Below are 22,713 nucleotides of genomic sequence, written 5' to 3'. Positions count from 1 at the left end.
GCAGGCAGATTCTTTACCAGCTGAGCCTCAAGGGAAGCCTTGTTGCTATAATAAATATCTATCTGCAACCCAAACTTCAGTGACAAAACATCAGGTCTTCCTCCTCCCATCACATCTCCAGCCACAGATTGGATGATCCCTTCAGGGTATAGTGAGTTCTTGCATGTGAAAAATCTCTGAAACAAAGGTTAAGATGTTACACAATGTAAGATGTTTGTTTATTCGGCAAAATCATTAGTGACAATATGTGTACATGGTAGGCCAATGAACTGAAAATGAAGTACACGCCTAATCTTATAAGGTAGAGCTCATGCCCACTGTCTATTTGGAAACTCCTCGCATTAGAGAACTATTATTCAAAAATTTCTCAATGAAAATTATGGCTGTACAAAAAAACTGCAGGTGCCTCCACTGTCATATATTCATACAATGAGCATCCTTTGAATGTTCTTTCTGTAATTTGCAGTGTACATGGTGCTGAGTAGATTTTTAGTCATAGACTATATTTATCCACTATCAACAAAATAGGGAAACGGAGCTGAACCTGGTCTTTTCCTTCCCTCCCTATAATTTCCCCTGTTTCTAATTTTGTAGCAATCAAGTTTCAACTAGTTAATCAAATGTCTTTTGTCTGGCAGGTGCCAGGGTGTTTGTTTTCATTACAGTACCAAATGCCATATTTAGGAACTTGGCCTTTTGGTTAAGTGGCTACAAGCATGGCTTTAAACCATCAAATGTGCGTATTTAAACTCAGCATTTATTTTTATTTCTCCCTATCCAAATAATCAGGATGTGGTTATCTGTAAGATGACACATTATGACTTTTTTCCTATATACACCCAAGAACAAAAATATATGCCTCAGACATAATCATCAATATTACAAACACCCATCGTCCTGTGCCATTTATAAGACTGCAGAGATGAAGAGAAACCTGGTTAGTAAAATGTGCATAAAAATAGATGAAGAAAGTCCACATAGGAAAGCTTATAAAATTGAAAACTTTCACACTTTGAAACTTTTAAAAAAGAGTGGAAAGGAAACATCACAATTATAAGCTTATCTTTGAGTGAATGGAAGAGTTATTTTTTTAAAGATATGCCAGAAATACGAGATAATTGTAAAAAAAAAAGTTATATTTTTAATATATCGTACCTTTTGCTGAGGAAAGTCAAAGACATAAGCAAAATCAGAAGGAAAAATAAGATTCAGTGCCTGATTTTCTAAAGAATAAGTAATGCAGTTTGGTTGGTATTTTTTACCAGATAACTTTTACATTTCTTCCTGTTAGTTTTTTTCTGTCCTGATTTAGAGAAATAATCATGATTAGCTTTTTAGAGCCTAGATGCTATTTAGAAGAGAAGCAATGGGGCAAAGGAGAAAAGGAAAGATATACCCATCTGAATGCAGAGTTCCAAAGAATAGCAAGGAGAGACAAGAAAGCCTTCCTCAGAGATCAATGCAAAAAGAAAAAAATAGAGGAGAAAACAATAGAATGGGAAAGACTAGAGATTTCTTCAAGAAAATGAGAGCTACCAAGGGAATATATCATGCAAAGATGGGCACAATAAAGGACAGAAACAGTATGGACCTAACAAACGTAGAAGATATTAGAGGAAGTGGCAAGAATACACAGAAGAACTACACACAAAAAAATATCTTAATGGTGTGATCACTCACCTAGAGCCAGACATCTTGGAATGCAAAGTCAAGTGGGCCTTGGGAAGCATCACTATGAACAAAGCTAGTGAAGGTGATGGAATTCCAGTTGAGCTCTTTCAAATCCTGGAAGATGATGCTGTGAAAGTACTGCACTCAATATGCCAGCAAATTTGGAAAACTCAGCAGTGGCCAAAGGACTGGAAAAGGTCAGTTTTTATTCCAATCCCAAAGAAAGGCAATGCCAAAAAACGTTCAGACTACTGCACAATTGCACTCGATTCACATGCTGGCAAAGTAGTGCTCAAAATTCTCCAAGCCAGGCTTCAACAGTATGTGAACCATGAACTTCCAGATGTTCAAGCTGGATTTAGCAAAGGCAGAAGAACCAGAGATCAAATTGCCAACATCTGTTGGATCATAGACAAAGCAAGAGAGTTCCAGAAAAAACATTTATTTCTGCTTCACTGACTAGGCCAAAGCCTTTGATTGTGTGGATCACAACAAACTGGAAAATTCTGAAAGAGATGGGAATACCCAACCACCTTATCTTCCTCCTGAGAAATCTGTATGCAGGACAAGAAGCAACAGTTAGAACCAGACGTGGAACAGCAGTCTGGTTCCAAATTGAGAAAGGAGTATGTCAAGGGTGTATATTGTCACCCTGCTTATTTAACTTCTATGCAGAGTACATCATAAGAAACGCTGAGCTGGATGAAGTTCAACCTGGAAACAAGATTGCCAGGAGAAATATCAATAATCTCAGATCTGCAGATGACACCACACTTTATGGCAGAAAGTGAAGCAGAACTAAAGAACCTCTTGATGAAAGTGAACGAGCAGAGTTAAAAAGTTGACTTAAACCTCAACATTCAAAAAATGAAGATCATGGTATCCTTTCCCATCAATTCATGGCAAATAGATGTGGATACAATGAAAACAGTGACAGACTTTCTTTTCCTGGGCTTCAAAATCACTGCAGATGGTGACTGCAGCCATGAAATTAAAAGATGCTTGCTCCTTGGAAGAAAAGCTATGAGCAATCTAGACAGCATATTAAAAAGCAGGGACATTACTTTGCCAACAAAGGTCCACCTAGTCAAAGCTATAGTTTCCCAGTAGTCATGTATGGATGTGAGAGTTGGATTGTGAAGAAAGCTGAGTGCCGAAGAACTGATACTTTTGAACTGTGCTGTTGGAGAAGACCTTTGAGAGTCCATTGGACTGCAAGGACATCAAACTAGTCAATCCTAAAGGAACTCCTCCCTGAATATTCATTGGAAGGACTGATGCTAAAGCTGAAACGCCAATACTTTGGCCACCTGCGGTGAAGAGTCGACTGATTGGAAAAGACCCTGATGCTGGGAAGATCGAAGGCCAGAGGAAAAGGAAACAACAGAGGATGAGATGATTGTATGGCATCATTGACTCAATGGACATGAGTCTGTTCAAGCCCTGGGAGTTGGTGGTGGACAGGGAGGCCTGGCATGCTGCAGTCCATGGGGTCACAAAGAGTCTGACACAACTGAGCAACTGAACAATATATGCGGTGAAGAGTTTACTGCTGCTCCTGCTGTCGCTCCAGTCGTGTCTGACTCTGAGCGACCCCATAGAGGGCAGCCCGCCAGGCTCCCCGTCCCTGGGATTCTCCAGGCAAGAATACTGGAGTGGGTTGCCATTTCCTTCTCCAATGCATGAAAGTGAAAAGTGAAAGTGAAGTCGCTCAGTCGTGTCCAACTCTTGGCGACCCCATGGACTGCAGCCTACCAGGCTCCTCCGTCCATGGGATTTTCCAGGCAAGAGTACTGGAGTAGGGTGCCACTGCCTTCTCCGGGTGAAGAGTTAATACATGGATTAATCCAAACCTCTTGAAGTTCTTTTGAAGTCAGCATTACTCCTCATTTCACCAATATGGAAAATAAATTTCAACAGATTAAGTAACACACACCCAAGGCCATACTATTACTAAAGCAAATATGAGTCTCAAATTCAATTATTCAGATTGAATAATTCTTTTTTGCTCCCTGCAGGTTTCCAATTTTTTTTTTTTGTTTAAGGAAACAGAAGTTTGCTGAGAATTCTTATTAATGTTGAACTGGGGGACTTCCCAGTGTCATGTGCTAAGTGGAGAAGTCAAGCTGCTTTTATTGGTAGCTCAGAGTCAGAGATCTTCTCCCAGCAGAACAAGGCCTCCCATTTTAACCAGCAGTCAGACTGGCAGCCAGAAGGTCTAATCTATATTGTAAATAAGCTTTAATTGGATTTATATTGCTTTATTAATGTAAAAATTCATAAAAGTATCAATGACACACATTTGTGCTTACTACACAGAATTAATAAATGTAACCTTTTGACTTGTTTGCTTTCCTGTGTATATGTAGGTAAAACCTGAGTCCCTAATGTTTTCTTCATAATCTTATATTCTCCCCCACTTTCCCCAGAAGCAATCAGTCATGAATCAACTTCTGTTGGTCTCTATTTTAATTATAGGATAGATTTCAAAATATAGGAAATTGCTTTATGTATTTCCAATTTAGGTAAAGGGTAGCATGGCATATACACTGTTCTAGAATTTTTAATTTCCCCTCAAATTTGCTCTATTTTAAATCCATGCATACAATTACACATAACATTTACGTCATTTGTTTGAACCATAGATAACACATATATTTAAATTGTTTGCTTTAAGTCCACAGTATGAATGTACCTCACCTGACAAATCCATTTCCTTCTGAGTAAGGTACTTGAGTTGATTTATTTTTTCACTGCTCTAAACAATGAGGCTATGAACTTTCAAATACATGTTTTCTTATAAACTTAGGCCCATTTTTATTTAATTGTGTCTGTTTTTCCAAATTTTATTTATCAGAGTTACTTAAATGTTCAAAATGCTAATCTTGCTTTTTTTTAATCTGTTCAAAATATATTTCATTTGTAAATTGTTATTTATTGCAATTTGTTTACTGTACCTTATCACATGGAAAATTTCAATTTTGATATAGTGTAATTTGTTTATTTTTTCTATGAAGTTCACCTTTTGAATCTTGCTCAAAAAATCCTTTTAAATCACAGGACATAAAGATATTCTACTATTGGAACAGTGGTGTTTTTGAAATTTCATATAAAATTACTTTTTGACACAGCACATTTCTCTCTTGTTTACCGCAAACCCCAGCAGGGGTTGGTTTATCATACCTAGTCAATTTGACACATTTATCCTTAGGTGTATGATGTTGTAAACTGTGGATTAGACACTCAAACAATAAGGCTCCACAAACTAGATTTCACAGACTTGGGTTTTTTTGAGTTAAATTATGATTATAGCTGTACAACCCCAGTCTAGGTTTCCATGGAAATGAAGCCTTGATAGAATTCATTCTGGGAGATTGACAGCTTCTATTAAGTATAATTTAAGTGTTACAAAGGTGCACTCCAATGTAGAGAAGCTGAATAATTTAGTTTATTCCCTGTCTATAACAAGCTTTACAGGCATTTTTGTTTCCTATCTTTATATGTCAAACTAATGAATGTTAACCCTGTTGTGTGTGGCCCTTAGATGCTGGACTGGAGATTAGCAAGTGCACATTTTATCCTGACTATGACACTGATGCTCTGGAGCTCAGGAAAAGTGTTCTCAGTGGGTGTCACAACAGAGGTAATGGAAACTAGGGGCCATGTTTTTTAATGAACTTAAATCATTTTTCCTAAGGTCAGTAGCAGGTGCTGCTGAAAAATATGGAGAAGTTTCAATAACACAAAAATCAAGTAAATAGACATTTCTTTCTATGCTGTGTCCTCACAATGGATTCAGAGAAAACCTGGTATATAAATATTTAAAAGAAAAAAACCTGTAAGTAACAACAAAGATTGGTATTCCATAAACCAAAAACTTTGGGAGAAAATTCATTATAATTTCAGCCATATATATATATATATATATATATAATATATATATATATATATAATATATATATATAATATATATATATAATTGAATGAATTATATAAAGATGAAGTGCTTTTATGTGAAATTTAAAGTTGTTTACATGTCAGGATTTGAATCACTTGGCCAAAATTTTATCACTTTACAAATATTTTCTTGTTGCCAATACTAAACTACAAAGGAAAAGAAATGTGAGGACATCTTGACACAGAGAAAAGTTAACTTGGATCATTTGATCTTAAGAGAAATATGCATTCTTCGTACTTTCTTAAATAGCATGAAGTGAGAATCTGAAATGCATTTTACTGAAGGGCAAGTTTTATAAAAGGTTTGTGCCTTTTTTCCTGAGGATTAGGAATATCTTTAAAAAGAAAGAAAACTTGACTTTGTATGTATATCAGTAGGAAGAATTGACACATATTTTTTGGAGGACCTTCTGAGAGATAATAAAAGATCCCTTAACTTTGCCCTTTGGTTTTTCTCCTGATCTTCATTATTTCTTTCTCATGATTATTTCCTCTTTAGTTTCTATGCTTCCAAGTTTATGTAGGGAAGTAATTGAAGCTAAGATTTGTAAAAAGGAGTTCTGGACTTTGCATTGTAAGTAACAAAGGATTATACAGATTTTAATTTTTTTTTAATATGATGAAAGTAGTGTTTGGAGATAATTTACTTAGTGGCAGTACTCAGGACAGAATAGAAAAGAGACAGAGAGAGGGGACAAATAAATTATATGAGGATTCAGAGTGTGCACTGAGTGAAGAGGTTGTTGCTGTTGTTCAGTTGCTGAGTCGTATCTGATTCTTTGAGACTCCGTGAACTACAGCATACGAGGCTCCCTTGTTCTTCACTATCTCTCAGAGTTTGTTCAAATTCTTGTCCATTTAGTTGGGGATTATATCTAACCATCTCATCCTCTGCTGCCAAGAGGATCTGATATTAATCACTCCTGATAGGAATCAGAAAGAGCAGGACAAGAGGAGTTTTCCAAGAATAACTAGCCATACTTAGAGCAGATTTGTCTTGTTTAGGAAAGAAGTTCAATGGCCATTAGTCTCAAGAGCTTTGAGGCAGACTGCAAGTATTCCAAAAGAAAAATGTTTGAGTAGACGATGAAAAGGTTTAGAAAGTGCTACTTTTTCATTTTATTGCGGAAAAAAAATGAACGGAAGAGAAAGAGAATGAGATAAACAATTTAAAAACAAAGACAGGATGTGAAAAAAGATAAGTTCTGCTCACACCAATAGTCGGGCTGTAGTTAATGTTTCTTCTCAGAGGGGAATATCCTCAAACTCTTAGGAAAGAAGTTATATCCCCTGGACCATAGAATGACTCCAGAATGTTCCTTGTTAATAGGAACATTTTTTTAAATGCTGTCATTGGGCCTGAGAAAGGAAGATAGACTTCATAAACCAGACACTTACACACTTCTATGACTTGGATGGACTACAAAGTGGCAATATGTGTAAATAAACAAATAAGAAATTTGACATGGGACAATAAAGTCCTTGGAATAGCTCTGACTCGCTGTAGATACTGATTGTTATTTGTTAGTAAATCACACTGGTAGAGATGGTAAGCTCCCTCAAAGCACAGATTGGATTTTTCTTATTTTTGTATCTCTTCGATCAAATACAGGACCTGCATAGTGGATGTTTAGTGGTTTGAATGAATGAATGAGTAGTGAAAAGAAAACAGCAAGAGGTTTATATTTTTTTTCAGAATTCATTCAATAAATATTCACTAGAAATGTACTAATTAGTGCAATAATAATGAGCAAAATATTGAAATAGGGATTGAATAGCACAAACAAAAAGCTGATTAGACATAGTCTTGGACTTCAAGTTACTCACAATCTAATATGCAACATACATATGTTTTAGCTAATGTAATACAAGGGGAAATGTAATAATTGTAGAGATAGAAGAAGTATAGATAAAACGCTATTAGAGCTATAAGAATGCAGTTGTTACCGCGAAAGAATCTGAAAGAACAGTTAATATACTAAATTTCAGAGGCAGGTCTGGAGTTTATCCTTTCTTTCTTTGTATGTACGTATGTGTGTGTGTTATTTTCATTTCTTTTGGATAAACTTCAACCCTATGTGTTTTCCTCCTCAAAAGTCTTTCTCTCTGGATCATAGCTCTGTGAGTAACCAAGTTTCGTGACATGTGAGCTGAAAAATAGTAAAATCCAAATGTAGACAGATGATTGTATGTATACTCTTTCTCTTAATGAATGGACTCACCTTTCTTGCCCAATAGGCCTTTGATTCTGGAATCTTAGGTGTTCAGTCATCACCCACAGTCAGAGAAGATAAGTCGGCCACTGACCTGGCAGCAAAACTCTTACTTCTTGACGAACTTGTGTCTCTGGAGAATGATGTGACTGAAACAAAGAAGAAAAGAAGTTTCTCTGGGTTTGGTTCTCCCCTGGACAGACTCTCAGCTGGCTCTGTAAGTCATAAAGGTAAACAGAGGTAAGTGGATTCTTGGAGAAGGAACATTTCCATTTTCTAATTCTTCCACACTGGGTTGAGAAACAAGGAGAATTCTACCTAGAAAAAAGTACAATGAATGTCTTCAAAGTGTCTTAGCTCGTTTCTGAGTTTAAAGGCATCATTTTGGAAATAAAGTTTGGGAAGCAAAATGACTGCCATTTTTGAATTATCAAAGTATTTAAAATTGAATTTGCCACTAATATGCACAATATGCACTAATATTTTTGTCAAAATATTTTCTGAAGATTCTGTTGCATATAGATATAAAGTAATTATTACTAAAGACATATAGCATTTGGGAGGTAAGGGCAAAAGTATATACTGTGAGATAAATGTTCCAGTGAATTAAGTTTTCTCTTTAATAGAGGTAACTAGAATTTCATTTTTATTTTTACCCTTGTTACAAAGCTTGCCAAATGATATGAATAAGTCCCCTCTCTTATACCAAGAAGGTGGTGAAGATCTCTCAGGACCTAGAGTCAAAACAAATGTGTCTATGTCAAATTTCTTATTATTTCTAGCCATGTGATTTGTATAAGGATCTTACACTCTGTGATCCTCAGCTTATTTATCTGGAAAGTGGGGATAATTACTTACCTCCAGAAAAATCAAATGAGAACTTTGCAAACTGTTAATTATTATAATAAAATTAAAGTAATTAAATCTCTCTTTAATCAGTGAGCAATTGTCAGTACTTTAAAGCAGTCATTCCAAACTTAATTCATTTTCTACCTCTTCAAAATCTATTCCTTGTGTTGCTGCTGCTGCTGCTGCTGCTGCTGCTAAGTCGCTTCAGTCGTGCCCAACTCCATGCGACCCCATAGATGGCAGCCCACCAGGCTCCCCACTCCCTGGGATTCTCCAGGCAAGAATACTGGAGTGGGTTGCCATTTCCTTCTCCAACGCATGAAAGTGCTAGATACTTCATATTAGTAGTGGCCCAAGAGACTACCCAGTTCCCATAGTCTGGAATTTGGGGAATATACTAGAATCACAGGATTCCTCACAGGATTCCTTTTGCTCACAGGATTCACTTGAAATTTCTTCACTTGAAACACTTTGTTTTTCACTAAAGTCTTTAAATTTTGTTTGTTTTACATGTTAAATATCTCCAAGATAGCCTTTCACATGAAGACTTTCTTAATTCTGGCCTAAATGATCTTTTCACCTTTTCTTTCTCCAGTCCTCCCTCATCTCTTCTTCCACCACATCCTCACTTTTTTTAGATCACCAATTGTATCTTTTACTACCAGAGGAATTATCTAACACTTCATGAAAAGTTCCCATTGCCTACAAGAGAAAAGCAAACTCCTTAGGAAATCCTGTGGAGAATTTCATTTACTGACACCTCATTTCTTCCTGCACCCATCTCCACATCCTTTAGTCCAGTTTTACTTGATCACTTGGAATTCTAGGACTTGTCACATTTGTTCCTGGTGAATGATTTTGCTTTCACTTTGATTTTCAACATACAGGATGTAATTGTTAGGCTTCTGTTCTGAAAGATTCTCAAAGCAACACTAGGAAAAAAAATCACTCTGGGACTAGATTTATCCTACATATACTTGACAAAAATTTCACACCTGTATTTTGAAATTCAGATCCTATTTTAATTTTAAAAATACAAGTTAGTTTCACTTATGTTCTAGGCACTGTGTTGTACTATGGTGGAAAAAAGTAGAAAAATATAGTCTCTGTCCCTCAAATAAATCACATGCCAATTAAAAGCAGAAATATTTTTAGCCAATTATAACACAAAGCAAGAAGAGATACATTTAAAAGCAATTTATAACGAAGAATATGGAAGAGCAAAGGATAAATGGAGAAAAGATTGTGCCTTCTAATAAACATAATTTCTCTGATTCCTGGATCTTGCAGCACAGTCTACAAAATAATTTGAAAATCAACTTGTAAATATTTATGTAAAACTTGTATATGAATTTATAATATTGTGTAAATATAAACATATAGAATCTACATGGAGGTTTCATCATAACAATTTCTTTAAGGTATCAGGAGATATAATCTATCTGCTGCTAAGTCACTTCAGTCATGTCCGACTCTGTGCAACCCCATAGACGACAGCCCACCAGGCTCCCCCAACCCTGGGATTCTCCAGGCAAGAACACTGGAGTGGGCTGCCATTTCCTTCTCTAATGCATGAAAGTGAAAAGTGAAAAGTAAAGTCGTTCAGTTGTGTCCGACTCTTTGCGACTCCGTGGACTGCAGCCTATCAGGCTCCTCCATCCATGGGATTTTCCAGGCAAGAGTACTGGAGTGGGTGACCATTGTCTTCTCCAATAATCTACCTAACGTAGCTGAGTTTATAGGCAATAAAGGGAAATCGGTGAACATTTAATATTCATTTAAACAGCATTTCACATTTGAAGGCTAAAAGTAAACTATTACAACTGTTTAAAAGATTAGGGAATATTGTTCTCATGAGTAGTACTTCCTGAGGAAGCTACTAGATGAATTTGTTCAGTCAAAATGTCTCTAGAGTTACCCCCATAAGAACTGGTGCAAGCATAACGTTAGAATTAGAGTGTAATGATGGTTGCAAAACAAAAAAATGCCATGTATTATAGTTATGCAGTCTGACAATATAGATATAGCAAAACATCAAGCAATTTAGGGACAGTAGTGAGAGCATATAAAATTTAGAGTAAGTTTTTGATTGCTTCATGGCTATTAACTGAGCATAAAAGGATATTACAACAAATAGTTGCTTGCAAACACAAAGAAGAAAAGGTGGAATTTTCTCTTTATAAAATTTGTACAGCTAAAGCAATGAAGAAACAATACACATAGTAGATGAGGTCGAAATTCTCCTTTATATAATTATTCCAGGTAATAAGTGAAGGAAGAATGATAGAATGTCTCCATTTTGCAAACCCTAATGAAGTGATGGCTCTAGACAATGATTGTCAATTTTCTGTTAGCATCACAAGAGAAAAAAAGAGCAAGTCATGATACGCCCTATGTTGAACTAACTCAGTACTACTTATATAACAGAATTGCAAAAGAAAATTCTTGCCTCGAGTTCCACCTGCCAATTTTCAGGAAATATGAGAAGACAGAGAAATGACCAGAAACAATGCAGGGAATCTGGGACTTCTTTGGCAGTCCAATAGTTAATAATGTAGTTAATAATATGCTTTGTAATGCAGAGTTCTATCCCTGTCAGGGAGATAAGACTTCACCAGCCTTGCAACCAAAAAAATCATAAACATAAAGCAGAAGCAATGTTGTGACAAATTGGTACATTACCCCAGATTTTAAAGCTCTGTCTCAAGCATATGAAATGCATTATTTTACTTTCAGTTACTATCAAATAATCAGAAAAGAAAAAATTTTTAATCTGCTTTTGGAAAGGTCCGTAAGAGATGGAAATGGAAGAATGAGTGAACAGCTAGAGAAAAATAAAAGAGAAAACAAGCATAAAAAAACAGGACAAAGTCTATGTCAGATCATAATAAAATGAAGCAAAGAATCATCTATTGTTTCCTATTTTATATTATATTTAATATTTATTCCACCTGATTATGACACTAGCTTCATTTTCAATTGAATGTGCAAGTTACTTTAATTCTCAGAGCAGGGTTATCTCAACTATGCTTTGAAATCCAAAATATTTTCTCCATTCAGTTCACTTGTTTAAAGCCTGAAGAGGCCATTCAGTTTATGAAAAATAAAAGGAAGTAGCTTCTAGGTCATCTACTATTTGAATGACCTTTAACATTAGAAGATATTGGAATTTTTCTAAAAAGTGGTTTTTCGCTCTTCTTCACACAAAACTGAAAATGCCTTGTAAAATATTAACAATAATAATTCTTTATATTTGAATTTAATCAGGGTAAATATTTTCACAGCTGTATTGTTCTAATTCTCCCATTAATATTTTGAGGTCAGGAAGGGAAGTAACATCATGGTGTCAGTCAGCATTTCCACAGGAAACAGGCAGGACATTTGAAACAGGAAAATTTGAGAAGTGTTTAGATACAGCAAGACTATGAAATTCTGGGAGAGGCAGATCATATCGTATGGCGCAATAGCCCAGGAACCTGGTCTTTGAAGAGTCAGATTCCTTGGGAGAAGCTATGACCTCCAGTTAAGAGGAAGTGATCTTGCAAGGAGGGAGCAAGTGGAAAAGTATCCTGATTTTACTTCCTCTCTCCTTCCAGTCTCTTATGCCAAGGTTACCCATTGCCTGCCCCAAACCAAACCCAGGGAGTACCGGAATATTTGTGGGATCCAGAAAAGTTAATTTCCTGGACTGAAAAGGCAGAGGGTGTATCTGGAAAACAGATGGAAGTTACTCAGCACAGTTACATACATTCTATAGATTCAGGTCAATAAACACTTTGCTTTTAACATTGTTTCTATAATCACTTAATTGAAAGAGAAGGACTTTATAGAACATAAACAGAAAAGCAACTTTATTCCTCACCCACATGCATTCAAACACATTCAATAGGAGTTGTTATTTCTATCTTTTGGGTAAAGACAAAAAAAGGTACTATGACTCTGTGGGTCACATTGAAATAACAAAAAATTTTCTGGTCACTTTTATTAGAAAAACAATCTTATTTCAGTAATTAAAACAACTATTCATATGTCTTAGCTATTGTTCAGTCACTAAGTCCTGTCTGACTCTTTGAGACCCCATGAACTGCAGCATGCCAGGCTTCCCTGTCCTTCACCATCTCCCTAAGTTTGCTCAAACTCATGTCCATCAAGTCGGTGATGCCATCCAACCATCTCATCCTCTGTTACCCCCTTCTCCTCTTGCTCTCAGTCTTTCCCAGAATCAGGGTCCTTTCCAATGAGTCGACTCTTCACATCAGGTGGACAAAATATTGCAGCTTCAACAACAGTCTTAGACCAAACTATAAGTATTAAAAATGTTTCTCCTTTTCTAGCTGGAAAGCTCCAGGGGGAAAGGGTTTGTGTCCGTCTGCCCTCCCCCCTTCCCCTACCACTCTGGGCTGTCTTAAGTCTCCTCCAGTACTGGGGAAGAAGGTGCAAAGAAGCAAAGAAAAGTCTTACTTTATTGATACTATCATGACTTGACTTTTATGTTCTCTGCCCTCAGTGAATGCTCAAAGCTGACTCCTCACCATGGGCTGTTTTTGTGGGGTCATCGCATAACCACTGCGAGCGCTGACATAAACACCTTGCCTCCAGCAACGCTTCTCTCTCAGCAGATCAGTTTTGCTCCTCACCGTCATCCTATCCGCTTGCTTTCTTCATTTGACGCCGCCATCACCAGCATCCTGCTGAGGCCACATCACCCATAACCCCTGGCCAAAAGCAGGGGAAGTTTCCTTTTATAATTAACCTAGGCCAGCTCTACCCACATGCTTGCTCTACATCTGTTCCACAGAAAACCCACATCCTTGACTCTGGTCACTGAAAGTAAAGCTGTTGCTTATGTAACTGTCTCTTCACTCTGGAATTGAGCCAGTTCTCACAGCTTCCTGCCCTTTAGATTTCATAGTCTGTTCTATGAGGTCTACCCTGCTTTAAAGAGTATTTGTTGTTGTTTAGTTGCTCGGTCATGTCCACCTGTTTTGCGTACCCATGAACTGCAGCCCCACAGGCTCCTCTGCCAAAGCATAGAGACTGACTGAAGAACAAGATTTTCCTGAAGCCCTTTCTCCATATGAAAAAAGAGGGAAATGTCCCTGTTCTCCAATAACTTGCTCCAGAGAAATTCTCCTTATTTACCTATTCAGTATCAATTTTTTTTTTTTGGTTTAAGTTTGGAAAAATAGTTTATAGCAACCTTCTTTACAAATACTGCATAACTCTAGCACCCTACTTTGGAATGCAAGAGGAAATGCAATCCTTTTTTCCCCCTCAGTTTTTCTGGGCCACAGCCAAAACTGTGACAGAAAGAATCCCATTTTAACATTCCAATACACTGAGTTTTTAAAATTCCTAACACCCTGAGAAAATATTATCCCCTTTTTATTGGTATATTTTCACAGATATAAAATGACTTCCTGGCTATAATCTAGCTAGAACACCAGGTTCTTGAACCTCAAGTCCAGTGACTTTCTAGAGAAATAAGCTGCTTATGATAAAGAAATTAAATTATGTGTGAATAAGGCACTTGTCCAAGGCCAGAAAAAGTGAGATTCACTAAGAATGACACATTAAATAAATCATTTTGGAAAAACTGTACCAATGACATATATGTTTCTATCCTAAGACAGACATAAAGTTTAAATTAAATTGAGAATAGCAATTCCAACTTCAATTTTTCAGACACAATTGCTCGTCTTGACCAAAGATTAAAGGTGAAAAATCCTAAGGTTTCACCTTTTTAATTCATTGTAAAACAATGCTACAGATTAAAGCCAATCCAGTTACTCCATGATTTTTTACTTCTCTCCAGCTTTTAATTTTTAATGTCTAAAGCAGATAGTTCAGAATGGGCTCCATTCCATGGTGAAGAACACAGAGAAAGAACCCAGAATGTGATGCCCTATTTTCATGTTTCCTTCTTTATATTCAAAAGCCTGTCTGTTCTATAGGAAATGCCCTTGATCATTGATCTTGGGCCATTTTTCCCAATATAATTAACCTATTCCTGAACCTGTCCTTTATTGCTTGCTTCTTACACCCCAACTCAGGTCCATGAAAAAAAACAGTTCCTTTACCTTTTACTTCTAACCTAACTCATGCATGATGGTTTAAAACTTTCCCCCAAAAGGGATAATGCTTAATTCCATATATGGGTTTTGAAATATACATTATCCACTCTCCACAAAAGAAAATTATAGAAGACATTTTTGTGTAAATTCATTTGCTGGATAGAAATTCCAAGTGTCATTAGTCCCTAAGAGAGGCTCATGAACCAAGTAAATGAAAATCCTTTCCGCCTAGTCCTACAGATCTATAGTAGCTTCCAAATCAGGCATGTCTGATTTGGAACCCTTTAAATCTCGCTATTTAATTCCAGAGCTCTTGGTTTGTTTCTGAATGCCTGTTAATAGGGCCTGTTTGGGGGATAATATTTCAGAAGCTGACATTATGCCTAGTCAGCACCATCATCAAAAATTTAATAGAATCTACTTAAGATTGAATTACCACTTTTGAGGTAGAACTCCAAAAGTCATAAGTCAACTGTGTGCTAATGAAGTAGCAGTTTCTTTCATCATTCCAAACGTATCCCATTTATTAAGTCATATTTTCCAGTCTCATGTTTCCAAGTAGAGGAACTCCAGTTAGAAAAATACTGACCCCAAGCATTAATCCTTTATTCATTCTTTCCCCAAGGAGAAGTAATCATGCACCAGACAGGTTAATTTGGGAGGAAGAGGTGAGCATGTTCAGCTCATCCTCTTTCTTCTTGTTTTTATTTGATAATTAGGACTAATTGTGTAAATCTATCTAATCCTCAGAGAAAACGTAGGAAAGTCATTTAAATGCAAATTGAAGTCTTATTCTACATTCAGCTTAAACAAAATGACATTTTGATTTCTATCCATTGATCATTCATATCATTTCTATCTACTCTGTGTCTAAAGATGGACTCAGAAAAAAAGGGGGGCATTATGTATTGGTCCCTAAAAAATTACATCATCACTCAGACTTGTATGATCTTTCATCAGAACATTCTGGAATTTGAATTTGAAAACCCAATTGTCTCTTTTCAATTTAAAAATCCATTTAAATTTAACCTTTCATTCATTCTCGTCTTTTACAGGCCCTTGCTGAGTCTCCTTCATATTAGTCTATCTCATATATTAGTTTTTCTAAGCTCTTATATTTATATCTAACTTCCTATGTCATTTATCAATTCTATAATTTTAAATTGTGATAAACAAGATTGCAGGACTCGGGGGTCACCGTTTGTTTTATTGTTTTCATATATTCCATAAGTTCCTCCTGGAACCCTCAAATTTGGCTATGATCTCTTCTCCTGTGGAATCCCACAGCCCTTTAAGTCTTACTATATTAGGTATCTGTTGCTATGCAAGCAAGTTACCCAAATACAGTGGCTTAAGACAATAAGGAAATGGCAACCCACTCCAGTATTCTCGCCTAGGGAATCCCATGGACAGAGGAACCTGGTGGCTACAGTCCATGGGGTCAAAAAGAGTTGGACATGACTCAGTGATTGAGCAGCAGCAGCAAGACAGGAATGCACATTTATGTTCCCACTCGGTTTTTGTGCATCACAAATCTAGGAAAAGTTTGCCTGAGTGATTCTGGCTCAGGGTCTTTCCCAAGGTTACAGTGAAGAAGCTGACCAGGATTGCAATAATCTGAAGGCTGCATGGGGTCTGGGGATATCCATTTCCAAAATGGCCCACTCACAAGGCTAATGGCAGGAAGTCTCAGGCCCTTGCTAGCTCTTGGCAGGAAGCCTTAGTTCCTTGTCATGTAAACCTCTCTAAAGGACTGTAGGATGGCAAGTGATTTCCCCTAGAGTGAGAGATCCAACAAAGCAAGGCAGAAGCTGCAGCATTTTTCATTACTTCACTCTAGAAATCATTTCCACAATATGCTATTGATGACAGAGGTCCGTCTTGTTCAATGTGGAAAGAGACTGCATTATAGTAGAACTATGGGGGTTTATCTTGGAGCATGGCTACTATATGCACCTAAACTTTAAATTATACATATTTAATTCTGTGTTTTATTAATTTAAACTATTGAACTATTTATGTGGCCACACCACACAGCATGCAGGGTCTTAGTTCTCCCACCAGGGAGCTAAGTGGAACTTTGGAGTCTTAACCACTGGACTACCAGGGAAGTCCCAATTACTGAACTATTTAAATGAGCATCCTCTCTTAGCCATTACTGTATTTTCCCTTTTTGCTGTTACTCAATGTTAGTGGAGCCATATGCTCTTCTTGAAAGAGTCCAGATATTTTATTGTCCTTTTAAGATGTAGTGGCAAATCATTGTTTTTTGAGAACACTCTCCACACTAAACTTAATTCCCAAGTTTTTCATTTTGAAACTCAAAACTTTAAGCAGAATCAATAAAAGCTGTTGTGTAGCCTACAACTGGTGAGAAAAAATGATTAAGTTCACACGAAACGACTGTTAAATAAGTATCTGTTCACAAAATAAGCCTTAACATTTTTAAAGGCTTGGTTATCATACAGAACATAGTCTCAGAGCATGAAACAATTAAATAAATAACAAAATAATACCTAAGAAAGAAGGTATAGTTCTCAATTCATTTCTTGAGAATCGCATTATTTGAACACCAAAATCATGGATGTAAAAGAGTAAGAGTAAAGTAAGTAAAAAGAGTAAGAAAAGAAAATTACAGTATAACTTCATCAATAATTACAGATATAAATTTACTGGCAAAATTAAAAGTCCACAGTGCAAAGGTTGGCATAGAGTTGAAACAATAGAAATTGTCATACACTGCTCTCTGGTGTGTAAATAGGTACCAATTTGGAAAACAGTGTGGCATTATGTAATAAAATTAAGTATAAGAATAGCTAGCAATTCTACTAAAAATTTACTATAGCGAAATCCTCAAATGTGCATTACAGGCATGTAAATGAAAAAAATTAGCTGAACAGTACATAAAATAATAACAAAAAAGGAAATACCTCAAATTACTATCAGTAAAATGTGTTAATAAGCTGTTGCATATTCATTTTCCATACAATGAAATACTATACCACAGTGAACATAAAAAGACTATATCTACACACATCAACATGGACAAATCTGAAAACATGAAACACATTTTTTGAAAGAAATCAAGAGGAATTCACGGATCATTTCTTTCAAATAAAATTCTAGAACCATCTGAACTAACCAAGAGAGTTTTGAAGAATACATATAGATTATAAAGAAAATCAAGGGAACTATTAGATAAAAATTCATCCTTCAGATTACCTGTGTGACCAAGTTATGGGGGGGAATCAATTTGGGAGGAAGAACACTGAGGACTTCTAAGTAATGGTAATATTTTATTTCTTAATTTGGTACTATCAACAAGGATGTTTGTTTTATTTTTTAAAACTGAACATAAATAAATTTATAGACTCTTAGATATGTGTGATTCTAAACAAAAAGTATAAATACAAGCTTTCCAACAGTTGTTTTAGAATGGTGAACATCTTTAGAAATTGAATTATCAAAGAATATAAATGACTTAGGCTGTCTATATTTTAGTGTGAAGTTTAAAATTATATTTAAAATAATCCATCCTCATTATATTACTTTGCTCTGTATTCTGTATCCTTAAACTACTTTCAGAATATTTTAGAATGGAAAAGATGGACCGTTTTCAATGAATATATAAGCCATGTCATTCCATTATTTTGTCACAAGAGGGACTAGATAGTTAGAAAGTATGATTTTCCCTTTTGGTCTTAAGAATATTTTTCTGTGTTAGCATTTAAGTTTCACACCCTCTGTATTCATGTCACTGCATGTGCTGAAGAGTGTAGTATTGTTATATATATTTCATATCAGCAAAAATGTTAAGATAAATGTTAGCTTGCCATTTTGCTTCTGAATTGATAGAAAAGTATATAGAAATTATTTGACTTAGCTATTCTCATTTTTGGTAAGTAGAAGAAATAAATAGAATACAAGTCAATATCTCCTATTTCTAATACTTTTTAGATCAAATCTGGGGAAAAGAAGGGAAGGAAAGAACAGGGAATGAGGGGAGATGGAAGAAAGAGTTTATTTTCTTTTCATCACACCATTGTGTGTTTTAGTCGCTCAGTAGCATCTTTTTGTGACCCTATGGAGTGTAGTTCGCCAGGGTCCTCCTTCCGTGCGATTTTCCAGGCAAGAATACTGGAGTGGGTAGCCATTTCCTTCTCCAGGGAATCTCCCTGACCCAGGGATCAAACCTGGGTCTCCTGCATTGCAGGCAGGCTCTTTACTGTCTGAGCCACCAGGAAAGCCTGTAGCGCTCTCCCATCTACTTGAGCAGGAAAAGTAGATTAACTGTAGTACAGAAAGAAAAAAAAATGCTATTTTCGTTTATTTTATTTTCACTTTTGAAAATATATATCGGTAATACGGACCCATACATGTTCTGTTCTAATTTATAATAATGCGTGAAACCAACCCATCATGCTGTTGCGTTGTGCTGTGCTGTGATCATTCATGTCTGACTCTGAGGCCCCATGGACTTTAGCCCGCCAGACTCCTCTGTCCATGGAATTCTCCAGGCAAGAATACTGAAGTGGGTTGCCATTTCCAACTCCAGGGGATCTTCCCCACCCAGGGATCGAACCCACCCCTCTTGCATCTTCTGCATTGGCAGGCAGATTCGTTACCACTGAGCCACCTGGGAAGCCCTGAAACCATCACACTTCTCTAAAAAAGTAAAAGGATTATTTCTGGTGACACTATCCACTCCACAGAAGCTTTCAGAGGTCAGTTCACGTGTGGGCCACTACTCTTTTCCCAGCTGCTGTTTCCTTTCTCTTCTCATCAGTCCTTTAAACACCTGGAAGTGCTGGTTTCTCAGTTCCTCTTCTATTGTCTGGGATTTCCCTAGAGCATTCTTCTCTATCCCAGGATGGCTTCTACCTTATCTCTTCCCTGGAATTATAATGGGAGTTGTTCATGAAGGAATTTGAGGACTCAAGGAATAAAAATCACATATGCTTCATGTTTTTAAGTATTAGCTGTAATACATTCAGACATCAATCCTAAATCATACAAACAAACATATTCAGATTTTTATTGCTGTGGTAATGAATTAACACAAACATCTGGGTTTAAAAACCCACAGATTTATGTATTATCTTACAACTGTTTAGGTCAGAAGTGCAATATATTGTCTTATTCAGTCGCTCAGTTGTGTCTGACTCTTTGAGATGCCATTGACTGCAGCCTGCCAGGCTCCTCTGTCCATGGAATTTTCCAGGCAAGAATACTGGAGTGGGTTGGCATTTCCTCCTCCAGGGTATCTTCCCAACCCAGGGACTGAACCCATGTCTCTTGCATCTCTTATACTGGCATTTGAAATCTCTACCACTTTTCCACCTGGGAAGCCTTTGCAGATGATGTAGTTTTCATGTTTAAATTATGTAGTCAATACTGACAATATAATGCAAGTAATTAGAAAAAACAAACAAACAAAAAAAAACTGTTGAAAATGCTCTGAAACAAATCTTGAATCTCTTTAAGCTGTTGAATATTGACGAAGTTGTCGAGTGGCAATTAGATCTTCCTCATTGAGATTTTCAAGTGATAAGCTGTATCATCGCTGATCAAAAATTGGAGTTGATATTCTTACATTTGGTGCAAGAATTAACTTTAAGACTCTTTCCTATTCAAAAATATTTGATTGCTAGTAATGTTCTATTTCTTGATCTGGGTAGTAATTGTGTTTATAATCTGTATATATCTCATATTGTTCACTTACAAAATATCCTATTTTCTGTATGCATATTATGTCAATAAAAGTCCAACAAATCTGTTAAGTCAATTCCCCTCAGCTGTGAGACAAGTCACTTACTTACATGGCTTTCTTAGTTTCTCCCTATTTCTATCTTTCTTAAGAATATAAAAACTTCTTTAAAATCCAAGGCCAGTGAAAGTTATTCATTCACAGCTCTGGGACCTTTCCTGTTAGCATTTTGACTTGATAGAACTAAGTAATGACAATAACAAATCAAATTAAAATGTGTCTTTTTAAAGAGATGATTCCTAAAACACACAAATCGTAAGGCCTCTTGTAGAATTTTTTAACTTTATTTTAATAATGAAGTTTTTTTTTCCCCAAAACAATATTTGAACATATATAACAAATATAGACTATCGCACACAAAGCTTCTCTAGGTAAAATCTGAGTGAAGACCTGAGGGGCACACTTACTCCACATCCAGTCTTGGCTTCGGCATCTGTTCCTCTTCCACCACCATCCTTCCCCAGGAAAACCATTGAAAGGAAGAGGTTAGGGAAAACCACTGAGCTGGTGCAGCCTCCCTCAAGTGACAGAGGAACACACCAAAATCTGAAGAGGGGAAAGGGACTTACCCAAACTAAGCACTTATCAGATTGGTATTCTGGTAAGATCTTGTTTTTCATCTGGCTATTTATTTTGGATAAGTCATTTAATTTCTCTAAACCTCAGTGTCCTCAGATGTAAAATGGAAGTGGGCATACCGACTTCAACAGATGTCGAAAGATAAGAGAGAGTGTGTGACACACACTGGGTGCTGGTGGATAAGAACTGCCAGTCATTCCTGCTCCAGAAGAAAGCCCCAAGATCTGCGGGAAATAAAAGAGCAAAACTAACTGGACATTAGCTTAAATATGTTATTTTTGGTTTATTTCAGGAAAGTAGTAGATCATCCAAAAAGGCGAGTTGGTATCCCTATGGATCGAATTGGAAGAAACCGGCTTTCAAATTCCAGAGGCTAATGGATTCCAGTCGTGAGTAAAATTTGAAGAAATAACAATACCTGCAGGCTTTGATTAATATTTCACAGTGGGCTAATTGATCCATCTTGGTTTATAAATCCCCCTTTGGATCTCTTGGCTTATAAACTGTTTTTCAAACATTTCTGTACTTGATTAGTATATTGATGTTAAATAATTTAAATGACATTATAAAACAATACCTAGATCTACTTTGCCCTAAAAAGAAGCCTTATTCTCACAAACTTGCATGTTGGATATTAATATGCAAACAAAGATTAAAGTTATAATTATCAATAAATCATTTTCATAAATATAAACACATAGTAATCCCTCTATTATTAAGAACACACATTCTGGTGATATACACCATCTTGTTGCTCATAACTAAACTACCCAATTATCATCACGAACCAGGAGAGAAAGTGATATAGCAGAAAGGGTATCAGGCATGAAATCAGGACATGTAATCCAAATCTTGGTTCTGTCATTCATTATCTCATTTCCATCAAGATAACTTATTTCCCTGCAGCTTGTACATTTAGATAACATTAAGGGTGTTGTGAAGATTAAATTAGATGCCTGTACTAATTCTAAATTATATTAGACACACAATATGTGCAAGTGATAAGAGCTTAAATTAAAGTTCTGAAAATTAACTCTATGCTGAGCCCTATACTTAGTTTTATTTACTCATCATGTTCCATAAAGTAAGTACTATTACTACTCCAATATCTTGAAAAGTAGTACAGTATAAGGGGTAAAATACCAGGTGGACAGGTCCGGTTTTGTGGGTCATATCCTGGATCATCTATCTATTAGCTGTGGCAACTTGCTTAAATTCTGAAATCCTCCTTCATAAAATGAGGATAATAATAATTTCAACCAGATTGCATTGTCCTAAGGATAAATGAATTGGTATACACTAAGATGGCTGGATGGCATCACTGACTCGATGGACGTGAATCTGAGTGAATGCCGGGAGTCGGTGATGGACAGCGAGGCCTGGCGTGCTGTGATTCATGGGGTTGCAAAGAGTCAGACACGACAGCGACTGAACTGAACTGAACTGAAGCACCTAGAATTGTGCCAGACATAACTAAGTACTCAATAATTATTATTATTATTGTACAAGTAAGTGGAAAGCTTATATTAATTAACTCAATGATACAAGTAGAATTCAATTCCAGAAAGCTTAAGTCATTCGCTTATATTTTAAATGTATTTAA

The 22,713-nt window shown here is 36.3% G+C and overlaps 1 protein-coding gene across 1 annotated transcript; it reads left to right on the top strand.

The window, feature by feature from the left end:
• The first annotated feature begins 5,215 nt into the window (after positions 1–5,215).
• Positions 5,216–21,487, top strand: OSTN (osteocrin). Its single transcript, XM_068988350.1, has 3 exons — positions 5,216–5,314; positions 7,867–8,081; positions 21,403–21,487. The coding sequence occupies exons 1-3, from the start codon at positions 5,216–5,218 to the stop codon at positions 21,485–21,487; spliced, it is 399 nt and encodes a 132-aa protein (XP_068844451.1).
• The last annotated feature ends 1,226 nt before the right edge of the window (positions 21,488–22,713 follow it).

The sequence above is a fragment of the Capricornis sumatraensis genome, chromosome 1, assembly GCF_032405125.1.
Source record: "Capricornis sumatraensis isolate serow.1 chromosome 1, serow.2, whole genome shotgun sequence".
Taxonomy (NCBI): domain Eukaryota; kingdom Metazoa; phylum Chordata; class Mammalia; order Artiodactyla; family Bovidae; genus Capricornis; species Capricornis sumatraensis.
This window is presented reverse-complemented; position numbering and strand designations above follow the sequence as displayed.

Coding starts and splice junctions, on each gene's coding strand:
- OSTN (XM_068988350.1), top strand. CDS start 5,216: ATGCTGGACTGGAGATTAGCAAGTGCACATTTTATCCTGACTATGACA. Junction 5,315..7,866: donor CAGTGGGTGTCACAACAGAG/GTAATGGAAACT, acceptor CTTGCCCAATAG/GCCTTTGATTCTGGAATCTT. Junction 8,082..21,402: donor AGTCATAAAGGTAAACAGAG/GTAAGTGGATTC, acceptor GGTTTATTTCAG/GAAAGTAGTAGATCATCCAA.